Genomic DNA, 25,998 nt, shown 5'->3' on the forward strand with positions numbered 1-25,998 from the left:
CATCCTAATTGGAGGGTCTTTTCTAAATCAAAGACACTGGACCATCTCTGGGTCTCTTGATTGCTTTCCATGAAAAACGTGCCTGAATCCAAGAAACACAGGTTTCCTCCCTGTGTCTCCTTTTCCTCCACTGGAATTATATCAACTACATTTTTTCTGAGAGTGAACTTGTCTCAACAAAAGTCTGTTAAAGCATAGGTTCTTTTTTTTTTTTTTTCTCTCCATATATTCAAATACAGAATAATAGTTTTAAACAACTCTTACCAGCATTGGGAAAAAAATCTATTCTACTTAAGGATTTTTTAAGTATGGTTTCCACATATCAGTCCTCAAACCTTATTGCTTCACAACTGCAATATCCCTTGAAAAAAAAAAATATATTTAATGGTCTGTTAATTTGTCTCAAATGGCTTTCAGATTTGGTGGGGGAGGGAGAACGGAATGGCCAACAGAGAACATTGACTTCAAAATATTACTGTATAAGGGTTTCCTCTTATTAAAAAAGGATACACTGTATTAAACAGCTGAAAGTAAAGACAGCATTCAAAGCCCATGAGTCAAGCCACAGCCAAAACCGTGTTCTACCCCTAAGTATGTTTTTCTTTTCCTTTTTCTTTTTTTTTTCTCTTTTTTTTTTTAACCAAAGATTTCCTCAACTGCCATTTTTTAATCTTCACCAGAGGGTGCTTCGTCTTCAGATCCCTCATCCCCTGACTTCTCTGGTGGAGGGCTGGCTGATTTTTTCTTTTCTGGGGGGCTTTCAGGCTCTTCATCCTCTTCTTTGGGGGATGGGGTCTTTTCTTTCGTTGCCTTGGAGGCTGTGGGACGACCTCCCTTCCCTTTGCCTTTCACTGGACTGGGGGTCACTGAAACAAGAGAAAGCTTGTAAAACTTAGCAGCAGCAAAGGCAAAAAAACCCAAAAAAGTCACATGGTGTTACACAAATAGGATTTACAAGTCCCTTCAGCAGCAGCTTTCGTTTTGCTTTGACCCCACAGATTGTTTTTTGCACCCCCTATTAGCTGAAAATTAGGTAACGAGGTTTTAAAGCTATTTCATTGCAGGTCCTGACTAATTACTGGATGTGACATCAAGAATGAACACAGCCCTTGTCAAACCAGAACATACATCACTATTAAACTTCAAACTTCCTGCAGAAATGCAGCCACTTCTCCTTTGGTTCAGATTTCCCCTCCTTCCTGCAGCCTGAAAACACCACAGAGTCCCAAACAAAGCCACAAATTGTATTATTTGGCTACACAAGACAGAAAAAGTCAGAATGCAGCACCTCAACAGGGAAGGGTTTGAATCCTATGTAGTTTTTACCAACAAGATAAATTCAATTCCTAAAGTAAGAATTAAAGCCACCTTATTATTTTATATTTATGCTTTAAATCATGGCATTTTAGCCCTTCAACATTTATGTGGATATCTACTGACTCACCTGTAGCCTTTAGCCTGGGCTTGGGCATTTTCTTTTCTTTCCTCTCTGGCTTGGATTTCTTGGAGACCTTCTTATTCTTCTTTTTTGAACTGCCATAATCACTGTCATCATCATCTTCCATGAGGAAGTCTTCATCACTTCCTGAATCTGCTGGAAGCATAAAGAAATTTAAGTTTTTTTGGGGCAAAGAGGAAAGGGAGCAGAAGATGAGAGATGTGCCAGTGAGACAGGACACAGACTGAGACCCTCTGAGCTTCCACTGTCTGCTGGGGTAAAACACTTGACTTGGTTTTTACATCATCTGAGAGGAGCATCAATGCCTTAAAACCAGAGGGACAGCAAGAAGCAGTGAGAGCTTTACAATAACCCTTTAGGGCTGCTTACAGAAACAGGCATCTGCAAACTCTGAGCACAAATTCTAGATGTGAAAACCCTAAAAGCTTGGTCTGCTGGACAGTAAAAAGTAAAATACTAAGAAGGATGATTGATGCCTTCGGTGTCACAGTCAAAAAGCAAATTATTCCTTTTGCTGTGTGGCCAGACCCATGAACTCCCATCTGCTCCTAAACCCAGTTCAATCCCATTTACTCACTCTCCTGGAACTGGGCCTCATCATCCTCCTGCTCTTCCTCCTCACTCCCCACGTCGTCCATGAGCATCTCCCGCTGTTTGGAAGCCGCTTTGGACGCTGCCTGTCGCTGCTGACGGACGTTTTTGTGATCCTCCTTCTCATCCTCGCTGTCCTCTGCAGCAAAAGCCACCAGGTTAGGATGGATACACAACACACCCCCCCTGTCCTGAGGCAGCAAGTCATTCATAAGAGTAAATCAAGACATTCACTGATAACTGGTAACATTTGACATATTAAACACCTTCCTGCAGTCACCCAACTACACCAGTAACCTCTTTTTTTTTAATTTTTATTTTTTTTTTACCTGCAGGCCTTTTCCTGGATTTGGAGGCTGCTCTCTTGTTCTTGTCTGGTTTAGCCTTTTTTCCTTTTTTGCTTTTTTGAGAGCTCTCATAGTCACTGTCAGCTTTGCCATCGTCTGCTCCTATATCATCATCTTCACTGCCAAAATCCTCATCTGGAAGGAAAAGGGAACAAGATGAAGTTTCTTGAATCATTCTGAGATAGGGATGAAAACTACAGGGAAGAGATTAACAAGTCCATCCACCTGTGAAGACAAACTTTATAGTACCACCACATTACACCAAAAAAAACCAAAACCCAACCCACATTATCCCAAACCAGGGTGGGAAGTAACAGCAGGAGAGGTAGAATCCAACTTGAGGTGAGTGGATTGGAGAAGTGCTGCTCTTCTAAGTCAGAACTATGTCAAATCCTACTCCTGCAACTCTCACAAACTGGTTTTGAAGATGTATCAGTAAAATGTAGTTACCTGCTGAGTGTGAATCATCTTTCTTAGTCTTCACATCTTTGTCTTCTGAATCCTCACTGAAAATGAGAGAAATACAAAGTTTGCCTGCTGTTCTAACTTTGATTTCAGTCACTGTTGTGCAGAAAATAACGATTTTTGAAGAGCAAACTGATGTCTAGGCTGGGAACATGCACTTTTCCTGGACATTACCACCTTATACTTCAGGATTCCTCTGGTGTATGTGCAGTTTTCACAGCTAGAAAGGTAATGTTCAAACCCAATCACATAATAAACTTATTTAGTGTCAAGTGAACCAACCAGGCAATAAGCAGGGTGAGGTGAAAAAACTTCACTCTGAAAGCTACCAATGGCTTCCATTTTATTTAGAATTTTGATGGTTTATATGCTGAGTCTATAAAGGGAATAAAGGTTGATTCTGAATAGATTTAGTCATTGTTTAGATCCCACTCTGTGCATGTTGCTGTACAGCTCTGAACTGGCACAGGTTTGGTCCAAATGATCTGATCTCTGATGGAGAGTAAAAGACACCTTGGGGTTACAGGACAAGAAGCAGCTGGCAGAACCTCCACCCCTGAAGCTGATGTCTACCATGAAAACAGATAAATGATTTAACAGCTCTTATGGCAATTATTTGGGGGCCACAGTTGGTGTGAAATGGAAGATACCCTGCTGAGGGAGAGTTTGCTGTAGAGCAAAGGTATCTCTGAGCACTGAGTCCTTCCACACTGGAGCAACTTGCTTATCAGGACAGGTTTATGAATTAAACAAAATGAGGAAAAAAAGAACCACAAAACTAACAAATGGCCCCTGCCCCATCCCACTTCACCTGTAAGGCCAGGGATGCCCTGAGCACACTGCAAAGGTGGAAAATGAACTGCACCTCCCCACCAACTTACCTGCAGAATCCTCCCAGCTGCCAACCTTTGTAACTCGGATCATATTCCTCCCCACTCCAACTGCCTGGCTCTGGAAAGCTATTTTAGTGATGAAGCACCAGTGACAAGTGCTTCACACATGATTTCTCTGTCTACTCAGATAAGGAAGAACCAGCTCACTGTCTAAGCTGGTTATGCAAGTTCTGAGCCTGAGAGCTCCCAGTCTCACCCCGTGGACTTGAATTCCACCTTCAATCGCTCCTCGTGCAGGATCCCGCTCCCCACAGGCAGGACAAGGTTTGGAGACACGTTCCCAAGACATGAAGTGGTTCTTTTACCTGTCCTCCTGAGAATTCTTCCCAGATCTCCTCTTATTTTTGGCCTCTCGGGGAGACGAGCGGATTTTCTTGGATGGGGGACCTGAATCTCTTCCATAATCTTCATCTGGACGGGACAGTACAAAAGGGGTTTGAATCAAACTCCTACTTGCCAGCAAACTGCCTTCCTCAGCTCTAACTTAAACTGATCATTTCATGCACAACAAAAAGAAGGCCCTTCAAAAAAAAAAATAAAAAAAAAAATAAAAACAAACAAACAAAACAAGATCACAAAGCTTCAAAGGAGATTTTTATAGAAGCAAAGTCCTGTCTTAAACTTGTGATTTTACCTTTTGTGGTGCCAACAAGCACAATAAAAATGCTGTGTTAAGAAACATAAAAACCTCACAAGAGGAAACATTATCTCATTTTACACCTAGTCAGTTATTATATAAACCTATTAAAAATTAACTTCCATCCATATTTCACCATGCTTTTAACAGCAGACACTATTTACTGTCCTATGATGGGGGAAAGTATGGCATTATATAGGAGTTTACAGCACAACTTTTTACAATCTTACACAATACCTCATTAACAGAGCTGCAATTAAGAACTAGGCATATTTGTTTCATATTAATTATCAGTGTAATCTGATAAACAAACAGCAGCACTGTGTCTGTCTTCTAAGAACTCCAAACATATTCCATATGGCTCCCAGAAAATTTTCTTCAATTCACACAGAACATAAAGGTTATATTTTTTTAAGATGCTATTCCTCAAAATGCCTGATATTATGGGCTCAACTAGAGTCCACTAAAATAAATGGAAAACATCTTTTCCTGCAGAAAAAAAAAGTGGCATTAGGGAGATTCAGGACATAACATAGACCAAGGAAGGAAGTTATGCCAAGAGCCTCAAGGCACTACAACAATACAAGCATTAAATAATAAGATTTCTATCACCATTGTTTGTTTAATACAAAACATATGAAAATCATTACATTTTCAAATACTTATTAACAGTTTGGGCTGTGAAGAGCAGGATCTCCTCAGAATTTGAGTTAAAGACAAACAATTAATACACAAGGCAATAATGAACTGCTCTACCCCAGAATATGATACTGTTAAGAAAAAAAAAAGTCATTTACCAGCATCATCTGATTCCTGAAACTGGGAGTAATCGACCACCTTCCTGTTCCTGGTAAAAAGCAGGGAAAAAAAACAACAATTAGGAATTTGTAATTACAGAGATACAAAAGCTTTCTTTAAGAAACAAGGAAGTGCCATATCCTCACTTCCAGTGCTGGATTTGTAGCCCAAAAATACCCCAAGGAAACTCTCATAATCAGCCTGTGAAGTCAGAAGTGAACACACAGTATCTTCCAGCATTTTCCTGAAGTGATATTATAATAGTCTGGATTATAATCTCAGAGTCTGAAAAAAGCTTTTTGGTAAGTACACAAATATTACCATTAACAAACATTTCTCAACTGCTCTGTTTTGTACTTCTGCTTCTCACAGCTCAATACACCCCCCAGAAATTCTCCTGGAATGTTTGTTTTCCCACGTGATCCCCGTTTCTAAAGCATTTTTAAAGCTTTCACTGGGGCTTCTGGGAGTTTTTTCCAGGAGTTCCACGAGGAAGATGCCAGAGCTGGGACACTGCTCAGCTCTGTCACTGGGCACAAGGAACCCAGACACACATTTCACCCAATTTGTGGGTTTTTTTGTATTTCTTTACTTCCTCAGCACCTCCTCTGCTCTTTGGCCAAAGTGAGAGAGGCACTGAGGGCTCAGGAACAGTGCAAATGCAATGGCCAGTCCTACACAAAATGAGTTATTTACACAAGCAGCTGTTACTGACACTGAAGCCTCACTGGTCAAGAAAATCAGATCTTCTCTAACTTACTGAAAAGCTCAAAAATTAAATGAAGTGTATGGAATTGGTGGCTATTTTATCAGCACCTTGTCAATTGAGGCCCAAGTGCTTTATTGACAAGACAGAACTGCCCTGTAATGCAGCTACTAGAGGGAACCAAGACAGGCACATAAATGAGTTATATTTGAGGTAACTGATAATGTCTCAGCCAAACTCAGACTCCAAACCCTTCCTGTAACCACTCACATGGAAAGGGAGGAGGAGGCACAGCTGGAAAAGGCCCCAGAGGTTTCAACCCCCCTCCCTCCACAGTCACTTTTTACAATCCTTTTGGCCCGAAGCCAAGGAGAAATTTGATTTTCCAGGAATCATCCCGTGAGCTCACTTGTACAGCTCCAAGAGCCAGGAAAACACTGATCAAGTGCCCTACCCAGCACCTCAGGGCTGAGGAGCACTGCAAAGGGAAGGCAAGAGCAGCTCCAGCCACACATGGATCCACCCTTCACATCCAGCTCCCAGGGTGAGCTGCACCTTGGCATTAACAGCAGGCACTGCTGATAAAACTGTTTGGCTGAAAGACACCCAAAATCCTCACTGTTCTGGCTGCTGATCCCTTTCCAATCAATCTGAAGTTGCCCTCCTGTACAGGTACCTCTAACTCATGGCTTACAGCACCAGCCTTCCCAAGGGGAAAGAGCAAAATTCCATCTCAGCCCCACACCGAGACTCTTAAAACAATTATACAGCAAAAAATGAAACCAATCTCTCAAAAGAAAAAAAAAACCCAAAACTCAAACAACAACACAAAAAATCAAATAGGCAAATAAAAGGCAGGCAGGAGCAGTGGTTGGATTTCTCCAGGCTGAATCCCATCCAAGCCTCAGAGCACGTGTGAGTGGGACAAAGTACAAGAGCACCGTGGGGCAGAGCACTGCTCACTCACTCCCAGCCTGAGCAGGGTAAAATACCAGTTTAGGAACACAATGATTGGCAAGGCTTGTTATGGCTCATCATCCAGGGATTTATATTCCTATTCCAACAGGTATATTGCCTCCTGACCCACCTCAGTGGGAAAACACTGATTTTTATCCTGGTGAGCAGTTACGCCAAACCAAACATCTTATTTAGTAAGTACCAAATACTACAGGGTCTTTTTTCCCCTCCAAAGGTATAAATGGAAAAAAAAAAAAAGGCAAAATTTCCACATATTCTGTTCCAGCAGCTTTGTAAAACAACAGTTTTGGGCACCTCTAATCTAACAAACAAGATGGAAATTGTAATCCTGCCACCTTGGAAGTTGGTCATGCTCAGTTCCATCTTGGTTCCTTCAGTCAGACACATTAAATCAGGTACTGAAAATGCAACAGTGCCAGCTAAAACATTAACAAGAACACTGTCCCCATGGAAAACATCCTTTCTCCAAGCACTGCCCCTTGTGTTTGCAGCTGGCAAGTAAATCCTGCTCAGCTTTCCCTACCTGGTGAACAGCTGTGGTATTTGTATTAAAAAAACCATAAATCACTATTTCAGAAGCAAACAGAACAGAAGGCTCTTTCCTTGTGCCATCTTATTTTGCAGGGCAAGGAGAGGGGGGATAAAGAAGGAATATCTGCACTGATAAAAAGCTGCTGGGTCCCAAAAGAACCAGAGAAGCTCAGAGACACCAACCAACCTGCTCCTGCCCTTCTCCTCCCTTTATCCTCATCCTTCAGCTCATTTGGATCAACTGATGGTTTTATTTAGAACTGTCAACAGCACTGATAATTAATTATGAGTTTGCAACGTTTCTTACACCGAGGAGATAAAAACACACTGTGTAAGTTCACTGCAAGAGCCAGAAAAAGGGACTGCTGGTGCTGTCAATGAAGAGGCTCTTTGCCACGAGCAAAATCTAGAAGATGTGAAGGCAAGCAACCAGACATAAAAATAAACTCTTTGTTAAATCCAGTTAGACTGAGCATAAAAAGACAGGCTAGTGGACAGCTGGGATGGGTATTGTTCAATCTGGCTTCAAATATGCACTGAAATTTAAAGATAACTTCCCTGCTAATTCAGCTTAACATTTAAAGTGTGTGTGTGAAGGAACTGGGGGACAAAAGGTACAGAGAGAGGTCTAAGAGCATAAGTTTTAATAACACTCAGTCCAGTATTTTTGGAATAAACAGCAACTCATCTAGCAAGTCATCAACATGTTGGGATGGAAGCACTTAGCAAAGTAACAAGTAATTTAAATACAACTCAGAAATGCAGAGTAATTCTTGCAACCTCTACTTGATGGTGACCAAACAGCTATTTTGAAATTATGAGAGGTAATGTCAACATGTAAAAGGATCACTAAATGCCTCTAAAACTGAGGGACTGTGTAGCAGTATTTTATCTTCAGCTAGTGAGGTCCCTAAAGCCTCAGTCTTCATAAGGCAACACATCAGAACAGACACTACAATCAGGGAGAAATATTCTGGGTTTTTTTAAAGGGAATGCTTAGATCCCCAGGTATTTCTGCAGGCATTAAAACCCACAGATGAAGTCCAAGTTTTTAAAAAAAACCCCACAACACATACTCCTGAAAAGCAGTGCTAAAAGGAGCCTTCAAAAATCGAGTCACTGCTTTGAGTTTCATCCTGCACTGAAGAGGAATGTTCAGGTCAAATGACAACCAGCAGAAGCAACAACCTACCCTCTAATACAACACAGCAAGGGAAGTGAATGAGATTAAATGGTTACTGTACATCATTTATCCACAGTATTTAACCAATATAACCATCAAACCAAGCATTTATGAACAAAGCTCCAGCCCCTCCCTCACCCTCAGGGCTGGGGCAGCTCTGGCTCAGTGGGGCTTCACCTTCTGTTCTCATTCTCCAAGGTGCCTGTCCCCTTTTAGGCCAACATTGTCAATAAATACTGCCATGAAAAGCACCTTTTTTATGCACAGAAAACGAAAATACCTGCAAGAAACACTTCTGGCTGTCATTTTTTAAAGCAGTGCTGGATTTGGGCCTTCCATGACCGTGGACTCACAATCCCCAACAGAAGTTGGCACGTGGTGACAGTGATGGCCCCAAACTGTGTCACTGTGGGGTCAGTCTGGGTAAAAATGGGCACAGCCATGCCCAGACAGGGCTCACCCACCAGAGGTGCCCAGTTACAGAGGTCAGGGTTTGGGGCTGGGCCTGCTGTAACTCCCCATGTCTGTAAGAGCAGGCACTGCTCGTGGTACCCACAGAATTTTTAGGGATACACACGACTTGGAACTCCATCAAAGTTAAATGATTTCTGCAGCAACAGTTCCAGCAGCCTTGTGCCCGTGCTCCAGTGGAATCCAACTATAACTGAGAAGCTTTTAATACAGAAGTGTTCTGGTGCAGAGCAGGGGAGGGGGAACCAAACCCAAACCCCCACCCAAATCACTTCTGCAACCTGTGTTGTCCCCAGGATTTTGATCTTTTTTGTACCTCTGCCTTCCCTCTGTTTCTCTTTAGACTGAGAGAGAGCAAAGATCAGCTTTTCACTCATCTGCAAAGTGTCCACCCCTATCTCTGGACCCCCACACAGCATCACTCAGGTTTGATTAACTGCCAAGCCCCAAGGAACTGTTGCTTTCCTGCCTCCTGTGGAAGTTTGTCCAGAATCAAAACATTCACGCTTTAAATTGCCCAAGTACAACACTGGCAACAAGTTATATTTAATAGATAAATACATTTCTTCCTGCTGGTATAATTTTACCCTTCCACTGCAGTGCCAACAGGAGACTGGGATTCAAATCCAGGAAAATAAGGGATGTAAAGCCTTGAAGCACTGAGATCAATTCCTGACTGGCTTTAATCTTAAAATGAACCACCAAAAAAGCCCTGGGATTTCCATACCTGCCCACAGCATCTCAGTTTGCAATGACTCCAGGAAAGGACCAGCAAGTGGCAGTGACCAGTGAGGAAAAGCAGAAGCAAACTCCATTAAAAGTCAAAATTCTGACTTAAAACACGTTAATTGATTGATGATGTATATAAAAAAAGTGGTTCAAAGTATTTAATTTAATTTATTATATCCCTCTAATATTTTATATCACGGGATATAATGTCACCACCAGCCCCAGCTGCTCTTTGCAGTTCTCAGGTGAGGTACCCACAAGATGCAGAGGTTCAGTAATTTCATGTTCTTTTACTTTTTACTTCTTGTCTTTTTATAACAATAGTGCAAATACCATCATTATCCATCCAGGTGAAATTTAATTGTGTAGAAAGTACTTGGCACAGGAAGCCTGTAAATACCAGCACTTTATTACTACTCCTTAACAATTTTAAGGAACTGACTTCAACAACCAGACTCAGTTTTAAGGCAGCATTCCATGACAAGTGCAGTAAAAACTGGGGATATATGGTGGATTTTATTAACTTCACTGGTTTAGGTGCATATATTCACTAGAAACCAGCAGACATCATAAATTAGTTCAAAGAACACTGACCAGAGGAAAACTTTTCCAACACTAAATCTCACTCTGATGAAGAGCCTTTCACCAGGCTGCCATATCACCAACCACAAGCTGAGACAGCCAGAAAAAATCCATTTCAGAATTAATTTATTAATGGATTTATATCTATTAGCAGAGTTCTCCAGTTAATACTGAGTAGAGCAATAAATATAATGTAGCAGCCCCTGTGTATTTACCTTTTTCCCCCTGGAAGGGCTGTTAAATACAGGCAGACAGAGGGCTGTTACATCCCTCCTGCCACGTGCCAACAGGTTTTGTGCTCCCAACAACCTGCTGGACTTTGGTGCTTTATTTCCCTGGAGACCTGGGCCTGTCAGCTGAGGGTGAGACAAGTCAGACCTTTCACAACACTGCAGGCCTGGCTGGGGGAGGTTTATTTCAATTATCTTTTAGGAATTGCTGCAAAGTTATTTTCACACCAGCAAAAGCTCAGAAGCTCTGCTTTTAGAGACACAGCCCTTCCCTGACCTGTTAGCAAGACTCCAGTGCTGGCAAGAGAACCACCAGCATTTCAAGTGTCCCCCTCAAGCAGCAGTGACACCACCACTGATTTGGGCACACGGGCACTGCCACTCAGGGTCAGACCACTGGTCCATCCAGCACAACATCCTGCCCTGCAAAAGGCCAAAACCTGATGTTTCAGAGCAGGGTACACACAGTGCCATTAATGCACCTTTTGGATCCCAGACAACTCCCCAAGGGAGCTTCATCTGCCCTTCCCTCTCCATGCAGGAAGACACTGTTGGTCAAAAAAACGAGCTATGAAACAATTGTACCACCAATCACCTCCCTCTACTTAGCAAAGTAACCCTGGTTTCCACCTACTTTTTAAATTCTCACATTTTAGAGATGTCACTTACACATCAAGTATATCATCCATAAATATATATATGTATCATAGCCACAATTAATTATTATTTAGAATATCCAAAATATCCACACATCCACACTCCAGACCGGGCTTACTGGGAATGAAAACACAACCAGTTACTGAAGTACCCTGAGAAAGAAAAAATTTCAGAGCATCAGGAGAGCACCTTGAGAAACCTCTTTCCTTTTCTATAAAAACAACTTAAATCGCAAATTCACTCTCTAAAATCACAAGTTCACTCTCTTTGCAGAGAAGAGTAAAAAGGAAGACACTCCCCCCCCCCCAAACTTTCAGCGACAAGGCAAGTTCACAGAATCACAGAATTCATACAGAATGTGCCGAGCTGGAAGGGACCCACAAGGACCATCCAGTCCAACCCCTGACCCTGCACAGACACCCCAAAATCCCCCCCTGTCCCTGAGAGCGTTGTCCAAACCCTCCTGGAGCTCTGGCAGCCTTGGGGCCGTGCCCACTGCCCTGGGGAGCCTGGGCAGTGCCCAACCAGCCTCTGGGGGAAGAACCTTTGCCTGAGATCCACTTAAACCCTCCTGGACACAGCTCCAGCCGTTCCACGGGCACCAATTCCCCCGTGCTGCAGATCCTCAAACCCACACCAGCTCAGCCCACCCCCGGCAGCCCCTCGAGGCCCAGCACCGCTCAACTACAGACACGACCACCACACCTACCTCTGCGAACACACAGCTCGCCAACAGCACCGCTAAAAAAGCTTTTTCTCTCCTCCACGACCCAACCCCTCTCTGGGATAGGTGCTGGGAGGGGGACACACACACACCAGCAGGAAAACGACCCCGGAGCGCTGCTGGCGGGCGGGCGGGAGGAGCAGGGCGTGTGTCCTCCTCCTCCTCCTCTTCCTCCTCCTCCCGGCGGCTCCTCCCCTCAGCGTGGTTCCCCAGCACAGCCTCCGTGGCCCGGACCCCCCTCGGGGCGGCCCCGCGCCCCCTCCCCGGGCGGCGGGGCAGGGGCAGCGGCCGCGGATGGCGAGCGAGCGCCGCCCGGCCCGCGCCAAGTGGGTCACGGCGAGAATTCCCTCTTCCCCCCCCGGTACAAAATGTGGGACAAGCGCACGCAGGGCCCGAACACCCCCCGCACACACCCACCCGCCCCCGGCCCCGCATGAGGCGCACGGTGCGGAACGTCGTGTTTATTGCGGTAAATACGCGCGGCTGCCGGGGGGGAAACAAGGGGAAATAGAGGAGAAAATGGGCACGGCCCTCCCCGAAGCGCGGCCTGCGCGGGGCCGCGGCGAGCAGCGCGGGAGCGGCGGCTCCGCGACTCACCTGACGGGCCGGGACATCTTCCCGGCGGGTTCGTGCCGCCCCCGGGGTGGGCGCGGAGGTAACGGGGGACGCTGAAGCCGCCGAGGCCGCCGGGGCCGCCCGGAGCGAGCGGGAGCGCTGGGCCCAGCGCCTCAGGCCGCGCTGCCGGAGCCGCCGCTGCCGCCGCCGCTGCTCCCCCCTCCAGGCGCCGCCGCCGCCCCCGCTGCCGCTTCCCGCTGCCGCTCCCTGCCGGCGCTCCCGGGTGCCGGTGTCGCTGCCCCGCTCCCGGCCCGCGGTCCCGGTGTCCGCCCCGGTCCCGCTCCCGCCGATCCCCCCCGCAAAATGGTCGCGCTCGCCCCGCCGAGAGGATGCGAGCGAGGGGAGGGCGGCCCCGCCCCCCGCGCCGGGCCCCGCCCCCGCCGCGCGCCGATTGGCCGCGCTGGCCGCCGGCCCTGCCGCCATTGGCCCGTTCGAACCATCACGGCCGCGCAGGGCCCCGCCCACTGCCCCCGCGGGGAGGGCGGCGCGCGCGGCTCCGCACGCGGCGGAGCCGCGGCGGCAGATTCGCCACGGGGCCCCCGCGGCCCCGTCCCGCGCCCCCCGCACATCCCGCACGTCCCGCACCGCCCCGCGGGCCCCGGCACCGCCCGGCCACCGCTGCGGTTTTTTTCCTTTTCCTCCGGCGATTTTTTCGGGGCGCGGCGGGGGCCTCGGGGCCCGTCCCGCAGATTCGCCGCGCGGGCCCGGCGCGGTTTTGGAGGGAAAAACGCGGCCCCGGGAGCGGGTTCAGCGCCGTTAATTTTTATTAGCAAAAAACGCAGGAAATCGCTCTCAGCCGTCGATTTTGTCGTCGGCACTGATGTCACCACCACCACTGTCCCTGTGCTAGTCAGCAGTTAAGGACATGCACAATTTATGCAAAGTCCGCTGAAGATACTTGGGTTTTTTTTACGCTTCGAATTCCCTAGAAACGCCAAAATTACTCATTTTGTTTAGAAAAGGAGCTGCTTTAACCATGGAAAAATTACATGTATTCCACAGTCATTAAAATGGCAGCTTCTACAATAACAACTCACTTTTGCTTTGCACTTGGATCTTTAGAGACTCATCCTTCCATTTTATTTAAAAAAAACACTTAAAAACGTATTTTTATATGTTGGGTTCCCTGAAAATACTGGTTTGACAATACAAATATGCTTTACAGCAGTAATTATAATTAAAGGATAATTTGAGTTCATTTAATGCCCTGCTTGAGCTTCATTTGTCTCCTTTGGAATTATTGCCATTTTTCTGCCCAATCCAGCTGTGCCCTGTCCTTTGTGCCAGTCAATCCCCATGAAAATCGAGCTGATCAGGGAAAAAAAAGAGTCCCTTGGAGCAACTGCCTGCACATCCAGCCCCAAAATACACTGAATTAACAAGCCCTGAGGGGGAAGGTGCAGTAACCACATCAAGGAATTCTTTGCTCCCTGCTCCGAGCTGGATACATTGGATTAAAAGCCACTCTGGCTGACTCGGAGATGCACAAGTTTTGCATGTTTATAGCTCAATAAAACTCCGGTAATTGGGGGTGTTTGGGTGGAAAGGCTCCGGGTTCCCTTGGCTGTGTTTTGGCCACCCCTGTCGTGCCTATCCCGATTTATTTTAGGGCAGCCAGGTTAGGGCAGCTGATCCCTGCCCGGGGGGATTCCAGCCCCGCAGCCCCTTTGTCATGGAATTCTTCCCAGACTTCAGAGGATCCACCCTGGGAATACACAGCAGGCATCATCCCCCGTGAGAGCCCTGCCAGGAACAAACACCCCTCGAGGGGGAACAGTGACAGCCAGCCCTGGCACCGCGGAATTCCACTGGAATTCCACTGGATTTACCACGTTATTCCCTCTTACTCCTTCACCTGGGGTCAAACAGCACCTCCTGTGCTCCAGAGCCACCCCCAAACTGGGGGAGATCACGTCACTGGATTAAATTTGTAATAATCTACACACTTTACCACACTTGGCTTGTTTTATCACACTGATCAGGGTTCAGTGGGATTCAATTTTACCACAAAAAAATGCAGAAAATTAATATCTGTAGATTTTATCATCAGCCCTGATTTCATCCCCACACTGCTCAGCACACGGACACGCCAAATTCATGCAAAGCCCACTGAAGATGTTTGATTTTTAGGCCATAAATTCAGAACCCCCCCCCAAATGACTCATTTTGTTTAGAAAAGGAGCCGCTTTAACCATGGAAAAATTAAATGTCATTAAAATGGCAGCTTCTTCTACAGTAACAACTCACTTTCGCTTCGTATTTGGATCTTTAAAAGAGACTCATCCTTCCATTTTGTTAAAAAGAGCACTTAAAAACGTATTTTTATATGTTGGGTTCTCTGAAAATACTGGTTTGGCAATACAAACATGGTCAGCTTTACAGCAGTAATTATAATTAAAGGATAATTTGAGTTCATTTAATGCCCTGCTTGAGCTTCATTTGTCTCCTTTGGAATTATTGCCATTTTTCTGCCCAATCCAGCTGTGCCCTGTCCTTTGTGCCAGTCAATCCCCATGAAAATCAAGCTGATCAGGGAAAAAAAAGAGTCCCTTGGAGCAACTGCCTGCACATCCAGCCCCAAAATACACTGAATTAACAAGCCCTGAGGGGGAAGGTGCAGTAACCACATCAAGGAATTCTTTGCTCTCTGCTCTGAGCTGGATATATTGGATTAAAAGCCACTCTGGCTGACTCACAGATGCACAAGTTTTGCATGTTTATGTCCTGCCTGTAGCTCAATAAAACTCCAATAATTGAGGGTGTTTCAGTGGAAAGGATCTCATTTGTTTTGCTGCAGTTCACAGTGTGTGTTTTATACATTCCTGTTATTGTTATTTTTAGTTTCAACTGTGAACCCGTTTCTTAGGACTGTTGAGACAGGAAAACAACAACCACTAACCAAGTCATGTCGATTTTTTTATTTCAAACTATTGCAATACTGCATTAGTTACTGATTGATGTGGATTAAACCTCCCAGCAGTTTTTCCTCTTTTACATAAACATAATACTGAAGTTTTACAGTAATCAGAACCCTGTCTCTAAAATATTTCTGTGTAACAGCAAGCAATTAAAAAAGAAAAAAAAGCTAAGTTTTGAGATTGTTGACTTATTTTAGGGCCTATAATCTGCTTTTGAATCCTATTGCAGTGAAAACCTGGTGTGGACCCACAGAGTGCAGCCACCAGTACAGAAAACACACGTGGTTTTTGAGTCCCAGGACCACAAATGAAAGTCACAGGAAGGAGGAACAAGGTGTGGATGAGAGGGAAAAAGGCACAGTTGGCCCCGAGTCACACAGGAGGGTACAAAGTCAAAGCAGGGAGAACAACACACCTTCATTTCCCAACCTGAGGGAAGGCACGAGCCAGGCAGAACAAAGGACAAGACTTTTCTGATTCATACCTGAAAGATTCAGGCTTCTTAACCACCTGCATGAACAAGACTTAACTTTGTTTAAAACGGTTTTCTTGTTGTTTTTTTTTCTTCCCTTTCAGTTGTTTTAAAAACAAGAATTAATTCCAGCTGGCACAGCCCGTGCCCACGTCCCTTCCACGCTGCCCAGCCCAGAAAGAGCATCTTTGACGGGGCTTTTTGAACCTGTTTTTACAAAACTAAGTTAAGGTTTTGTTTTGCCTGGTTTTTTTTAAGCCCCTCGTGCCCCAGAGAGATCTCTGAGAACACACACATCTGCACAGGGAAATCGTTTTCCTGTCTGCTTGGGGTTTCACATGAGCAACGGCTGTTTCTGGTGTGCAGCTTGGGGGGTTTCTTTTAAACATTTGTCTCCCGTGTCAGATGTTAACCAACAGTAAGTGTGCAAAATAAACACCCCCCCAAAGGCTCACACCGGGACTGGAAACCACTGGGCAGAACAGAAATGATGTAGAAGAGGAAAAAAAACCCAACACACCTTCCTTTGGCTTTTTTTGCTCGATTCTTAAAGGCACTTCTGAAAGAAAAGGTGCAGGTTGAGAGGTGCAGGCACCAAAGAGGCACTGGTAGGTATTAAAGTGATATGTAAAAGGTGTAAAGAGGTTTTTCTGGCCAGGAATTCCCTGTGAGGGTGGCACAGGTTGCCCAGAGAAGCTGTGGCTGCCTCAGCCCTGGAAGTGTCCAAGAACACCTTGGATAAACTTGGAGCAACCTGGGCTGGTGGAAGGTGTCCCTGCCCCTGGGATGAGATGAGCTGAGCTTTAAGGTCCCTTCCAACCCAAACCATTCTGGGATTCTATACAGGAACTGGGAATTTCCAGTGCCAAGCTGGGCTGAGCAGTGGGTGGGTCCTGGGCAGGGGTTTCTCCACCTTTCAGGCTCTAAGACTTGGTCTCTTTGCCAAAACACTTTAAGGTGCACGTACAAAAAATCAATAAATAACACCTGAATCTTAACAGTTTCGTGACAGATCCTTTAAAAACTCAGGCACGTCTCCTCATGTTCCACAAAGAACTAGAAATATTTATAGCATTAAAACCCATTTTCTTTCCTATTTCTTTTTTTTTTTTTAACACAGCAAAGTAAAATTCAGCAAGGCACTTCAATTTTGTTGCTAACCAGTTCTCCATGTTTCTACAGTGAAAACAGCAGCACAGAAAAGGGGGGGTTTAAGCACCCCTAGCCCCAAATTTGGCAATCTTTGCATGATAGAATCCTAGCCCAGGTATTTCAGCTTTTAATTAAAACAGTGGAGCACTGGTTTTAAATTTCTTAACCCTCACTGTTCACTCATCAATTATTTTCAGCTTCAGAGAAGGAAAACTCAGATTTTTTTTATGCTCAGTGAAGGCAATTGGTTCCTGTTCTACCACCTTCTCCCTCCATAGATTACACAGAGTAAGAAAAGACAGGCAGGAGGAATAATTTGCCAAAGAAAACCAGTCCTAATTCACCAGGAATCAGGACAGAGCAATTTATAGCCCTGTTTTCAAGGGAAAAACGTCACTGAAGGCCATTTGCTGAAATCCAAACCTAAAACATGGGCAGGACAATTCTGCAGCATCACAGGGTCATGGAATATCCAAACCATCTCAAACCCACGCAGCATTTTAACTCCAGCCCTGCAGGCTGAGTTTCCTCCTCGCTCTCCTGACACCTCTGCTGTGCTTGTACCAATTTTTGGGCACCAGTTTTTTCCCCACAACCAGTACCTGGGGTACGTGGGGAGGGGAAGGAGGCACCAAAGAGAAGTAGGGGAATGGTTTCTTCATTTCCTTTTTGTCCCACAAAGTTTTCTCCTCCTCTTCCCCTCTCCTCTAAAAGCAGGGGGGGGGTTTGCAGGGAGCTGTTTCCTACACCAGCCCTGCCACCAAATCCCCTCCTGGCTGCAGGATAATGGTGGGAAGGCAATTCATCAGCAGCTGCAAGGCTGTTTGGGGTGGTTTGGGGATACAGGGAGTGCTAAAAGTGCAAAAGGACTCTTGTTCTGGCACACAAAGGGGTTTATAGCCCATCCCTCCTCCAGCTCCCCGTGCCCCAATAAAGGGGCAGCACAGCAGGATAATGGGATTGTGCCAGAGGGGGAGAGAGGAGGGAGGACAGGAGGCAGCTGGGCAGTTCCTGACTGGAATTTGGGGTCTCTGCTGTTGAACAGCACAGTCAGAAGGCAGGACACTGAGGGGCTGTGCTGCACCACCTCCCAAATTCCCCCTGGTACCTTCACAGCTCCACGGGCACCACGTTGGTCCACATCCCCCTCCACACCTTCGGGATGACGATGGGATGTGTTGGGTCTCTCCAGGGGAGACTCTGTAATTCCAGGAGCTGGAATCCCACGCTGGGAATCCACAGGGAAGAGCTCCTGGACTCTGTGTGTGGGCCAAGGTCACTGCAGGGCCTTGGGCTGGTGCCTCTGGCTGTGGGGGTGCAGGTGGTGGGGGATAAAGGTGCAACAGTATTAAAAATACACCTTCAGCAGCCCAGGATGGGCCAGCACCTGGCAGAAGGTGAAGTGCTTGAAAATTTAAAAAAACAAATGTAATCCAAGCCCTGAGCTTGGACATGGACTGTGTTACATCAGAGCAGCAGATGTAACAGCTACACTGGGGAAAAAAAGAGGAATGTTCCCACTCCTCTCCTTTCCACTCCTCACTCGAGTCTCTGCAGCAATGCTCTGCTGAGGAAGAATATTCACTACACAGGAAACAGCCCATGAGCTTGTAAAAAAACCACCCCAAAACCAGCAAGAGCCAGTTCAGGGAGAAAGGATGATGATAATAAAAGGACCATCACTGCTAGACCCCGGGAGATGGTGTGTCAGGGGCTCTAACAGCACGCCCAGCCTGGGGGGGAGGTCTCTTTTAGGTTAATATAATCCCCACTCCCAGCAGTGGAGGAACTTCCATCACCCGTGGATGAGGACATCATCTTTTCAATCAGCACTCTGCAAGAGAAACATTCTTGTTGAAGAAAAAGAGAAATTTAATCTAATGTAAATATGTAGAAGAGATAGTTGTTACCTATATATATATATATATATAGTTACCTATATATATGTATATAAATAAACCTTGTAAGTATTTTCCCCTTCCCCCAATGCTGAGTAACTGTTTTGTCTGAAAACCCTCTCACACTAAAGCAAATTGTGGGAGGGGGGCTTGAAGTTGGAAATTGGATTTTTGAGGGGTCTCAAACCACCACAGGGAGTTTGGTTTGTGGGTTTGTTTAGGTTTTTTTAACCAGCAGCATTGGGGGGCACAAAGCTTTTCAGCAGTGCAGAAAAGAAACAGCAGTTCAGGTCAGAAGGACACAAAACTACAGCAAAATGATTTAAAAATCAGGTTAAGGGACTTCATAGCACTGAGAAGAGGATTCCTAAGATTACCTGGCAGCATCAGGAGGCTCTGCAGTGACTGGATAACTCACAACACCTACTGCAACCACCTCACCTTGGGTCCTGTTAAGGACTGGGACACATCAACAGACCCCCTGGGTACCACCTGCCCAAGCTCAACATGAGCTGTGAACACCCAGACTAGGTTTAGATTAGACACTAGGAAAAAATTCTTCATGGAAAGGGTTGTAAAGCCCTGGAAGGGGCTGCTCAGGGCAGTGGTGGAGTCACCACCCCTGGAAGTGCTCAAAAAATGTGTGGATGTGGCACCTGGGGCCATGGTTTAGTGGTGAACATGATGGTGGTGATGTTTTGGATTTCCAACCTTAATGATTCCATGATTCCCATGCCCTTCAGAAAAGGCCAAATTCTGCACTAAAGGATTGGTGCATCACCAGAGAAATTCTGATCTCTTTGCACAAGAACTCCCATCCTCCTGGAAGAGGCCAGCACATGAAAAAACACCCCTGGTGCTGTTCAAAGGATTTCTGTCTCCACAACCACGTCAGAGCTGATCCGAGGAGGGATGAACTTGTGACCTCTCAGAATTCAGTTTCCTTTTGGGAGATTTATTGTGTGTTTTTGCTGCTATTTGTTGCTCACTGACAGCACCTCCCTCACTGTGTTGGAAAAGATCAGAGGATCAGGGATGGTTTGAGTTGGAAGAGACATTAAAGCTCATCCAGTTCCACCCTCTGGCCATGGGCAGGGACACCTTAAACTAGCCCAGGTTGCTCCAAGTTTATCCAACCTGGCCTTGGACAATTCCAGGAATGGGGAGACCACAACCTCTCTGTGCAGGGAATTAACTCTTGGATGCATCACCAGGCACTGTTCCTACCTCATGGACTCATTGATGTTCTTGTTTTCCTTGACAGAAGTCTCCACCCATCCCGAAAAGCCATTTTCCTTGCTGAACCGATCCACTTCTTCTCTTGTCACTGCCCAGGGGGAAAGGTCACACTGGAAAACAGGAATCAGGCATTTCAGAATCACAGAATCATGCAATGGTTTCAGTTGGAAGGGAACTTAAACATGTCATTCCTCCCCCCTGCCCTGGGCAGGGACAGCTTCCACCAGGTTGCTCCAAGTTTATCCAAGGAGGCCTTGGACACTTCCAGGGATGGGGCAGCCACAGCTTCTCTGGGCAACCTGTGCCAGGGCTCCCCACCCTCACAGGGATGAATTTCTTCCTAATTTTTAAGCTGGGAGGGCCATTTACTGCCTGTGTGCAGGCAGCTCAACCCTCCCCAGCTCCCAGATCCCGGGCTGATAGAGAGCTCTGGGGCAAGGTTCCTAATGGGATGTTGCAAGCAGCAATTTATTTATCTCATCTGAGTTACTGACACACCTCAGTCAGGCACGCATGGAATGGGGCTTCAAACACTGTCCCTCGTCCCAAATCTGCCTCTCAGCAGCCAGGAGAGGAGTTCCAGGTGTGGTGGCACTGCGGCCACAGTGATGACAACAGGACGTGCCAGGAGGCAGAGAGACCCTGACCCACAACAGCTCGTGGGGCAGGCACACAGATTTTCCTAAACCAGGCAAAACTGCCACCTCAGAGCAGAATCCCAGAATCACTGAGGTTGGAAAAGACCTCCAGGATCACTGAGTCCACCCTGTGCCCCATCCCCACCTTGTCCCCCAGCCCAGAGCACTGAGGGCCACATCCAGTCCTTCCTTGGACACCTCCAGGGGTGGGGACTCCAAACCTCCCTGGGCAGCCCCTTCCAAGGCCTGACCACCCTTTCCAGGCAGAAATTCCTCCTGGTGTCCAACCTGAGCCTCCCCTGGCTCAGCCTGAGGCCGTTCCCTCTCCTCCTGTCCCTTGTTCCCTGGCAGCAGAGCCCGACCCCCCCCGGCTCCCCCCTCCTGGCAGGGGGTTGCAGAAGCAATCAGAAACCAGTTATTGAGGGAAGTGTAAATTGTGGAGAAGTGGAAAAAGAAAAGCCACTCCCCCTGCCCACCCATCACGAGTCATCTCCAGTTTTGGGCTCTCCCAAACCAGGCAAGTCTCAAACTGAACCTGGAAAGAGCTGCTGAGCCAGGGCTGGCACACAGAGAACATCAAGGGAGTTTTTAAACGAAGGAAAAATTTATGGAAAGGGTTGTAAAGCCCTGGAAGAGACTGCCCAGGGCAGTCACCATCCCTAGATGTGTTCAAAAAACAAGTGGATGTGACACTCAAGGACATGGTTTAGTGGTGAACACAGAAATACACACAAGTATATCCAAACACACAGAAATACAAACACACACACACAAACACAAAGAAACACCCAGAAATACCCACAAATATATCCAAACACATAAACACATAGAAATACACAGAAACACACACTAATATATCCAAACACACAGAAACACAGACACATACAAACACCCAGAAACACACACAAACACATAGAAACATCCAGAAATACACACAAATATATCCAAACACATAAACACATAGAAATACACAGAAACACACACTAATATATCCAAACACCCAGAAACACAAACACCCAGAAACACACACAAACACATAGAAACACCCAGAAATACACACAAATATATCCAAACACATAGAAATACATAGAAACACACACAAATATATCCAAACACACACACACAAACACATAGAAACACCCAGAAATACCCACAAATATATCCAAACACACAGAAACACATAGAAATACACACAAATATATCCAAACACACACACACAAACACAGAGAAACACACACAAAATACACACAAACACAAACCACACAAACACAAATAGACAAACACATCCAAACACACACAAAACCACAGAAACTCACAGAAACACACACACAAAGACACCCAAACCCACCCAGAGCTCCTCACCTTGTTGGCCAGCAGCAGGCAAGGCACAGGATTCCCATCTGGCAGCAGGAGCTTGCTGTCCAAATCCTGCTTCCACTTCTGGCTGTTGCTGAAGGTGCTGATGTTGGTGACATCAAACATGATGACACAGGCTGAGGCCTCCCTGTAGTACAGGCGGGTCATGGATGTGAAACGTTCCTGTCCTTTGGGATCAAAGGGGGAAAAAATCACCCCCCCGGGTCACTATTTTGGGATTTGTTCGTGCAAATAATGTGTTTATTGAGGTCCATCCTTTTCTCAGCTGACACTGATGGTCCCCCCTCAAATAATGAGGAAATACAGGCACTCCAGTTTGATCCAGTGGTGGAGCTGGAGCAAACTGGGCAGCTCTGAATGCCAGCACTCAGATCATAAAGTCATGGAATCCCAGACTGGTTTGGGTTGGCAGGGAAATTAAAGCTCATCTCATCTCACCCCCTGCCCTGGGCAGGGACACCTCCCACTAGCCCAGGTTGCTCCAAGCCCCATCCAACCTGGCCTTGGACACTTCCAGGGACGGAGCAACCATAATATTTGCATTATTCCTGGTGTAACTTGGAGTCCCCTCAAGCCACCCCTGTGCCCCCACACACCTCTGAGGTGCTGGGGATGCCCAGGGACCGTCAGCTCGGGCATCTCCTTCTCTTGGGGCACAACAAGGGCACGGTGCCAGCCTGGCCCCCCTGCTTTCCACATCTCAAAAGCCTTTTTTTTTTGTGCCAAAACCGAAACCAGTTTCTTGCTGCAATCCTCCTGCTGCCAACTTCTCTTTCCTGTTGCCTTTTTAAGGATTCCAGACACGGGCAGTGAAATGGGAGGAAACCACAGCCCTGTTTTTCTCATCTCTCAGATCCAGAGGTGCCATTTTAGAGACGCTGCTGCCCTGTCCTGGTGCCAGGGAATTTGAGAGCCACGTTTTCCTGCAGCTCTCCGGGGAGCAGGGGCTCCTCTCTCCACCTCAGCACATGGAACACTGTCCCCTGGAGTGTGTCCTGCTCCCATCCTGGTGCCCTCACCTCAGGGGCACCCAACAGTCTCCTCTTGCCATGCCTGCTCCTGAGGGATCCACTGGCCCTGCTCCCACAGCTCATGGAGCAGCCAGATCCCAATCCTGGCAGCCAAAACAGTCTAAGGTCCATGAAGCTGCTCCATGCAAGGCTCAGGATTCCTGGCTGTCATGCCAGAAATCCAGGTTTTAACACAAGATCTGGAGCTGAGAAGTCACACATCCAGCTACAGATGAGCCTGTTTCCCATTCCCTCTGCTCTGGCTCTGAAGCCAAAAGGAAATGCTCAGCAGGAATTACTGTCTTTGCTGCTGAGCTCCTTGCAAATAGGCTTTTAATTAAATATTTAAATTACTATGGCAGGCTAGAGCCAGCCCTGCAAACCAGAGCAGTCACACCCCTGGAATCCACAGGCTTCTGGGATTTATTTTGGGAGCAGAAGGAAAAGGAAAAAAAAATGAAGAGGAAGAGGAAGGGGGAAAGGAAGGGGAAGGGGAAAAGGAAGAAGAAAAGGGAAGGGGAAAAGGGCCAAGCCATTGAGAACTTTAAATTCTGCTCCTGTTTCCTGGTCCCTGTGGACTCACCTGCGATGTCCCAGAGCTGCAGCCGCACCGTCTCCGACTCCGACCACTGAACCACCTTCAGGGCAAAATCCACTGGGGAATCCCAAAAAAGAGAAAGGAAACCTCGTCAGGGGTGCTCTGCACCACAGAGCTCATTCCTCCACAGCCTCTCCCCATCTCCCAGCACAGGCCAAATCGTGGGACCTTCCAGAACCCCGAACCAGTGGGTTTGTAACCAGCCCAGCCACAACTCCAGGTTGGATGGGGCTTGGAGCAACCTGGGCTACTGGAATGTGTCCCTGCCCATGGCAGGGGGTGGAAGGAGATGAGCTTTAAGGTCTCTTCCATCATTCCATGATTTGATTTAACCAATGCAGTGAATCAGAAGGGGAAACCCTGTGTTCCTCAGATTCTGATGGGTCAGGTTTTCTCCACAGGGGAAAACCTGTGTGGCGCTGCTGGCAGCCACCCTCAGCAGGGCTGGGACTTACCAAAACCAGGAACTAAGGAAAAAAAAAAAAAGAAGAAAAAAGTCTGCAGCTCTTCCTGCTGGGAGTGACCGTGGGCACAGCCCAGTGCTCTGCCCACTGGGATGTGGCTCTCCAGTGTTTTCCACTTTTAATCCATCCCCTCCTCGATTCCTGAATAAGAAGACTTAAACAGCTCTGCTTGGCCCCCACTATTTTGGGCCCCTGGGGAGATTTCCTGGGAAAAGCCTTGTCAGCTCCTGCTCTTTCCAGGTTATTCATTTACACTGGTGCTGAACAAAGAACCACAACCCCACTCAGCCCCATTCCCAGACCTGTTGCTGCCCCACCACCTTCCCAAACACCACCAACACCCCAGTGGTGGTTCCAGGCTGTTAAATTCATGCCAAACCACTAATTAATGCTGCTGGTTTTGCTGGGAAGAGCTGAGCCTGTAACCTCAGACCGTCCAGCTCCTGGGGGTCGTTATTCCCAGAAGGGGGGAGAAGGATGGGGCACCCCGGGGAATGAGCCGGGCAGAGGGACAGGAACCCCCGGGAGGCTCAGGGAAGAGGGTCTGGGAGCTGCTGCGGGAGATGCTCAACAAACCACCGATGGGAGCTTGTTCCTTTCCCAAATTCCCGCTCCCACGGCTGCAGGGGGAGCAGGACGAGCATCCCACGGGCGAGGGGCGGCGGTCCCGGGGGCTCGGCCGAGGGTGGGGGGTCCCGGGACGCTCCGGGACGGAGCCGAGAGGGCTCGGGATGCGAACCGGGGACAGACCCGGTGGAGAGGCCGGTGCCGGTGCCGGGGGAGGGCACCAGGACCCCGGGGAGGACCCCGGGGAGAGCACGGGGACCCCGGGGAGAGCACTGGGACCCCGGGGAGAGCACTGGGACCCCGGGGAGAGCACTGGGACCCCGGGGAGAGCACTGGGACCCCGGGGAGAGCACTGGGACCCCGGGGAGAGCACTGGGACCCCGGGGAGAGCAGTGGGACCCCGGGGAGAGCACTGGGACCCCGGGGAGAGCCTCGACACCCCAGGAAGGGCACCGGGACTCCCTGGAGAACATCAGGACCACAGGGAATCTCTAAAGACCCCGGGAAGACCCCTGGAGACCCCGAGCCCCCGGGGATGGCACCGGCACCCCCGGGAAGCCCCCGAGCCCCCGGGGAGGAGCCCGGGGATGGCCCCAGGATGCCCGGGCAGCCCCCGGGGAGGGCAGGGTGCCCCCGCTCACCTCCCACGGTGGATTTGTAGTGCCGGTTGAAGCTGTCGTTCGCGTAGCGCTGCACCAGCGATGTTTTGCCCACCGTGGCGTCCCCGACCACCAGCACCTTGAACATGCGATCGCGCTGCCCCATCCCGGCCCCGGCCGCGGCCCCGCCGGTCATGTGAGAGGGTCAGGTGGGGCAGCGGCGGAACCGCGCCGGGGCTGCCGGGACTTGTAGTTCGCTCGGCCGGGACCGGCCCTGCCTGTCCCGGGCACCCCCGGACCCAGCCCTGTGCATCCCCTGCACCCCCGGATCCAGCCCTCTGCACCCCTAGATCCAGCTCTGTGCACCCCCTGCACCCCCAGATCCAGCTCTGTGCACCCCCAGATCCAGCTCTGTGCATGCCCTGCACCCCCGGACCCAGCCCTGTGCATGCCCTGCACCCCCAGATCCA

The 25,998-nt window shown here is 47.9% G+C and overlaps 2 protein-coding genes across 3 annotated transcripts; both read right to left on the reverse strand.

Moving 5' to 3' along the window:
• Positions 1 to 608: 608 nt before the first annotated feature.
• Positions 609 to 12,869, reverse strand: NUCKS1 (nuclear casein kinase and cyclin dependent kinase substrate 1). Of its 2 annotated transcripts, none has more exons than XM_064635853.1 (8): positions 12,579 to 12,869; positions 5,190 to 5,239; positions 4,061 to 4,166; positions 2,848 to 2,903; positions 2,380 to 2,532; positions 2,037 to 2,189; positions 1,445 to 1,594; positions 609 to 866 (listed from the first exon to the last, which is right to left on the reverse strand). In XM_064635853.1, the coding sequence occupies exons 1-8, from the start codon at positions 12,593 to 12,595 to the stop codon at positions 667 to 669; spliced, it is 885 nt and encodes a 294-aa protein (XP_064491923.1). In that variant the 5' UTR covers positions 12,596 to 12,869; the 3' UTR covers positions 609 to 666. The 2 variants fall into 2 exon arrangements, with proteins under 2 accessions (XP_064491923.1, XP_064491924.1); XM_064635854.1 differs by having other exon boundaries at positions 1,445 to 1,591; positions 12,579 to 12,866.
• A 2,630-nt stretch (positions 12,870 to 15,499) lies between these two features.
• RAB29 (RAB29, member RAS oncogene family) lies at positions 15,500 to 25,726 on the reverse strand. The gene is made up of 5 exons (XM_064635855.1): positions 25,571 to 25,726; positions 23,884 to 23,955; positions 22,276 to 22,457; positions 20,264 to 20,385; positions 15,500 to 18,972 (listed from the first exon to the last, which is right to left on the reverse strand). The coding sequence occupies exons 1-5, from the start codon at positions 25,722 to 25,724 to the stop codon at positions 18,855 to 18,857; spliced, it is 648 nt and encodes a 215-aa protein (XP_064491925.1). The 5' UTR covers positions 25,725 to 25,726; the 3' UTR covers positions 15,500 to 18,854.
• Between the last annotated feature and the right edge of the window lie 272 nt (positions 25,727 to 25,998).

Source organism: Pseudopipra pipra, chromosome 25 (genome assembly GCF_036250125.1).
Source record: "Pseudopipra pipra isolate bDixPip1 chromosome 25, bDixPip1.hap1, whole genome shotgun sequence".
In the NCBI taxonomy this organism is placed as follows: Eukaryota; Metazoa; Chordata; class Aves; order Passeriformes; family Pipridae; genus Pseudopipra; species Pseudopipra pipra.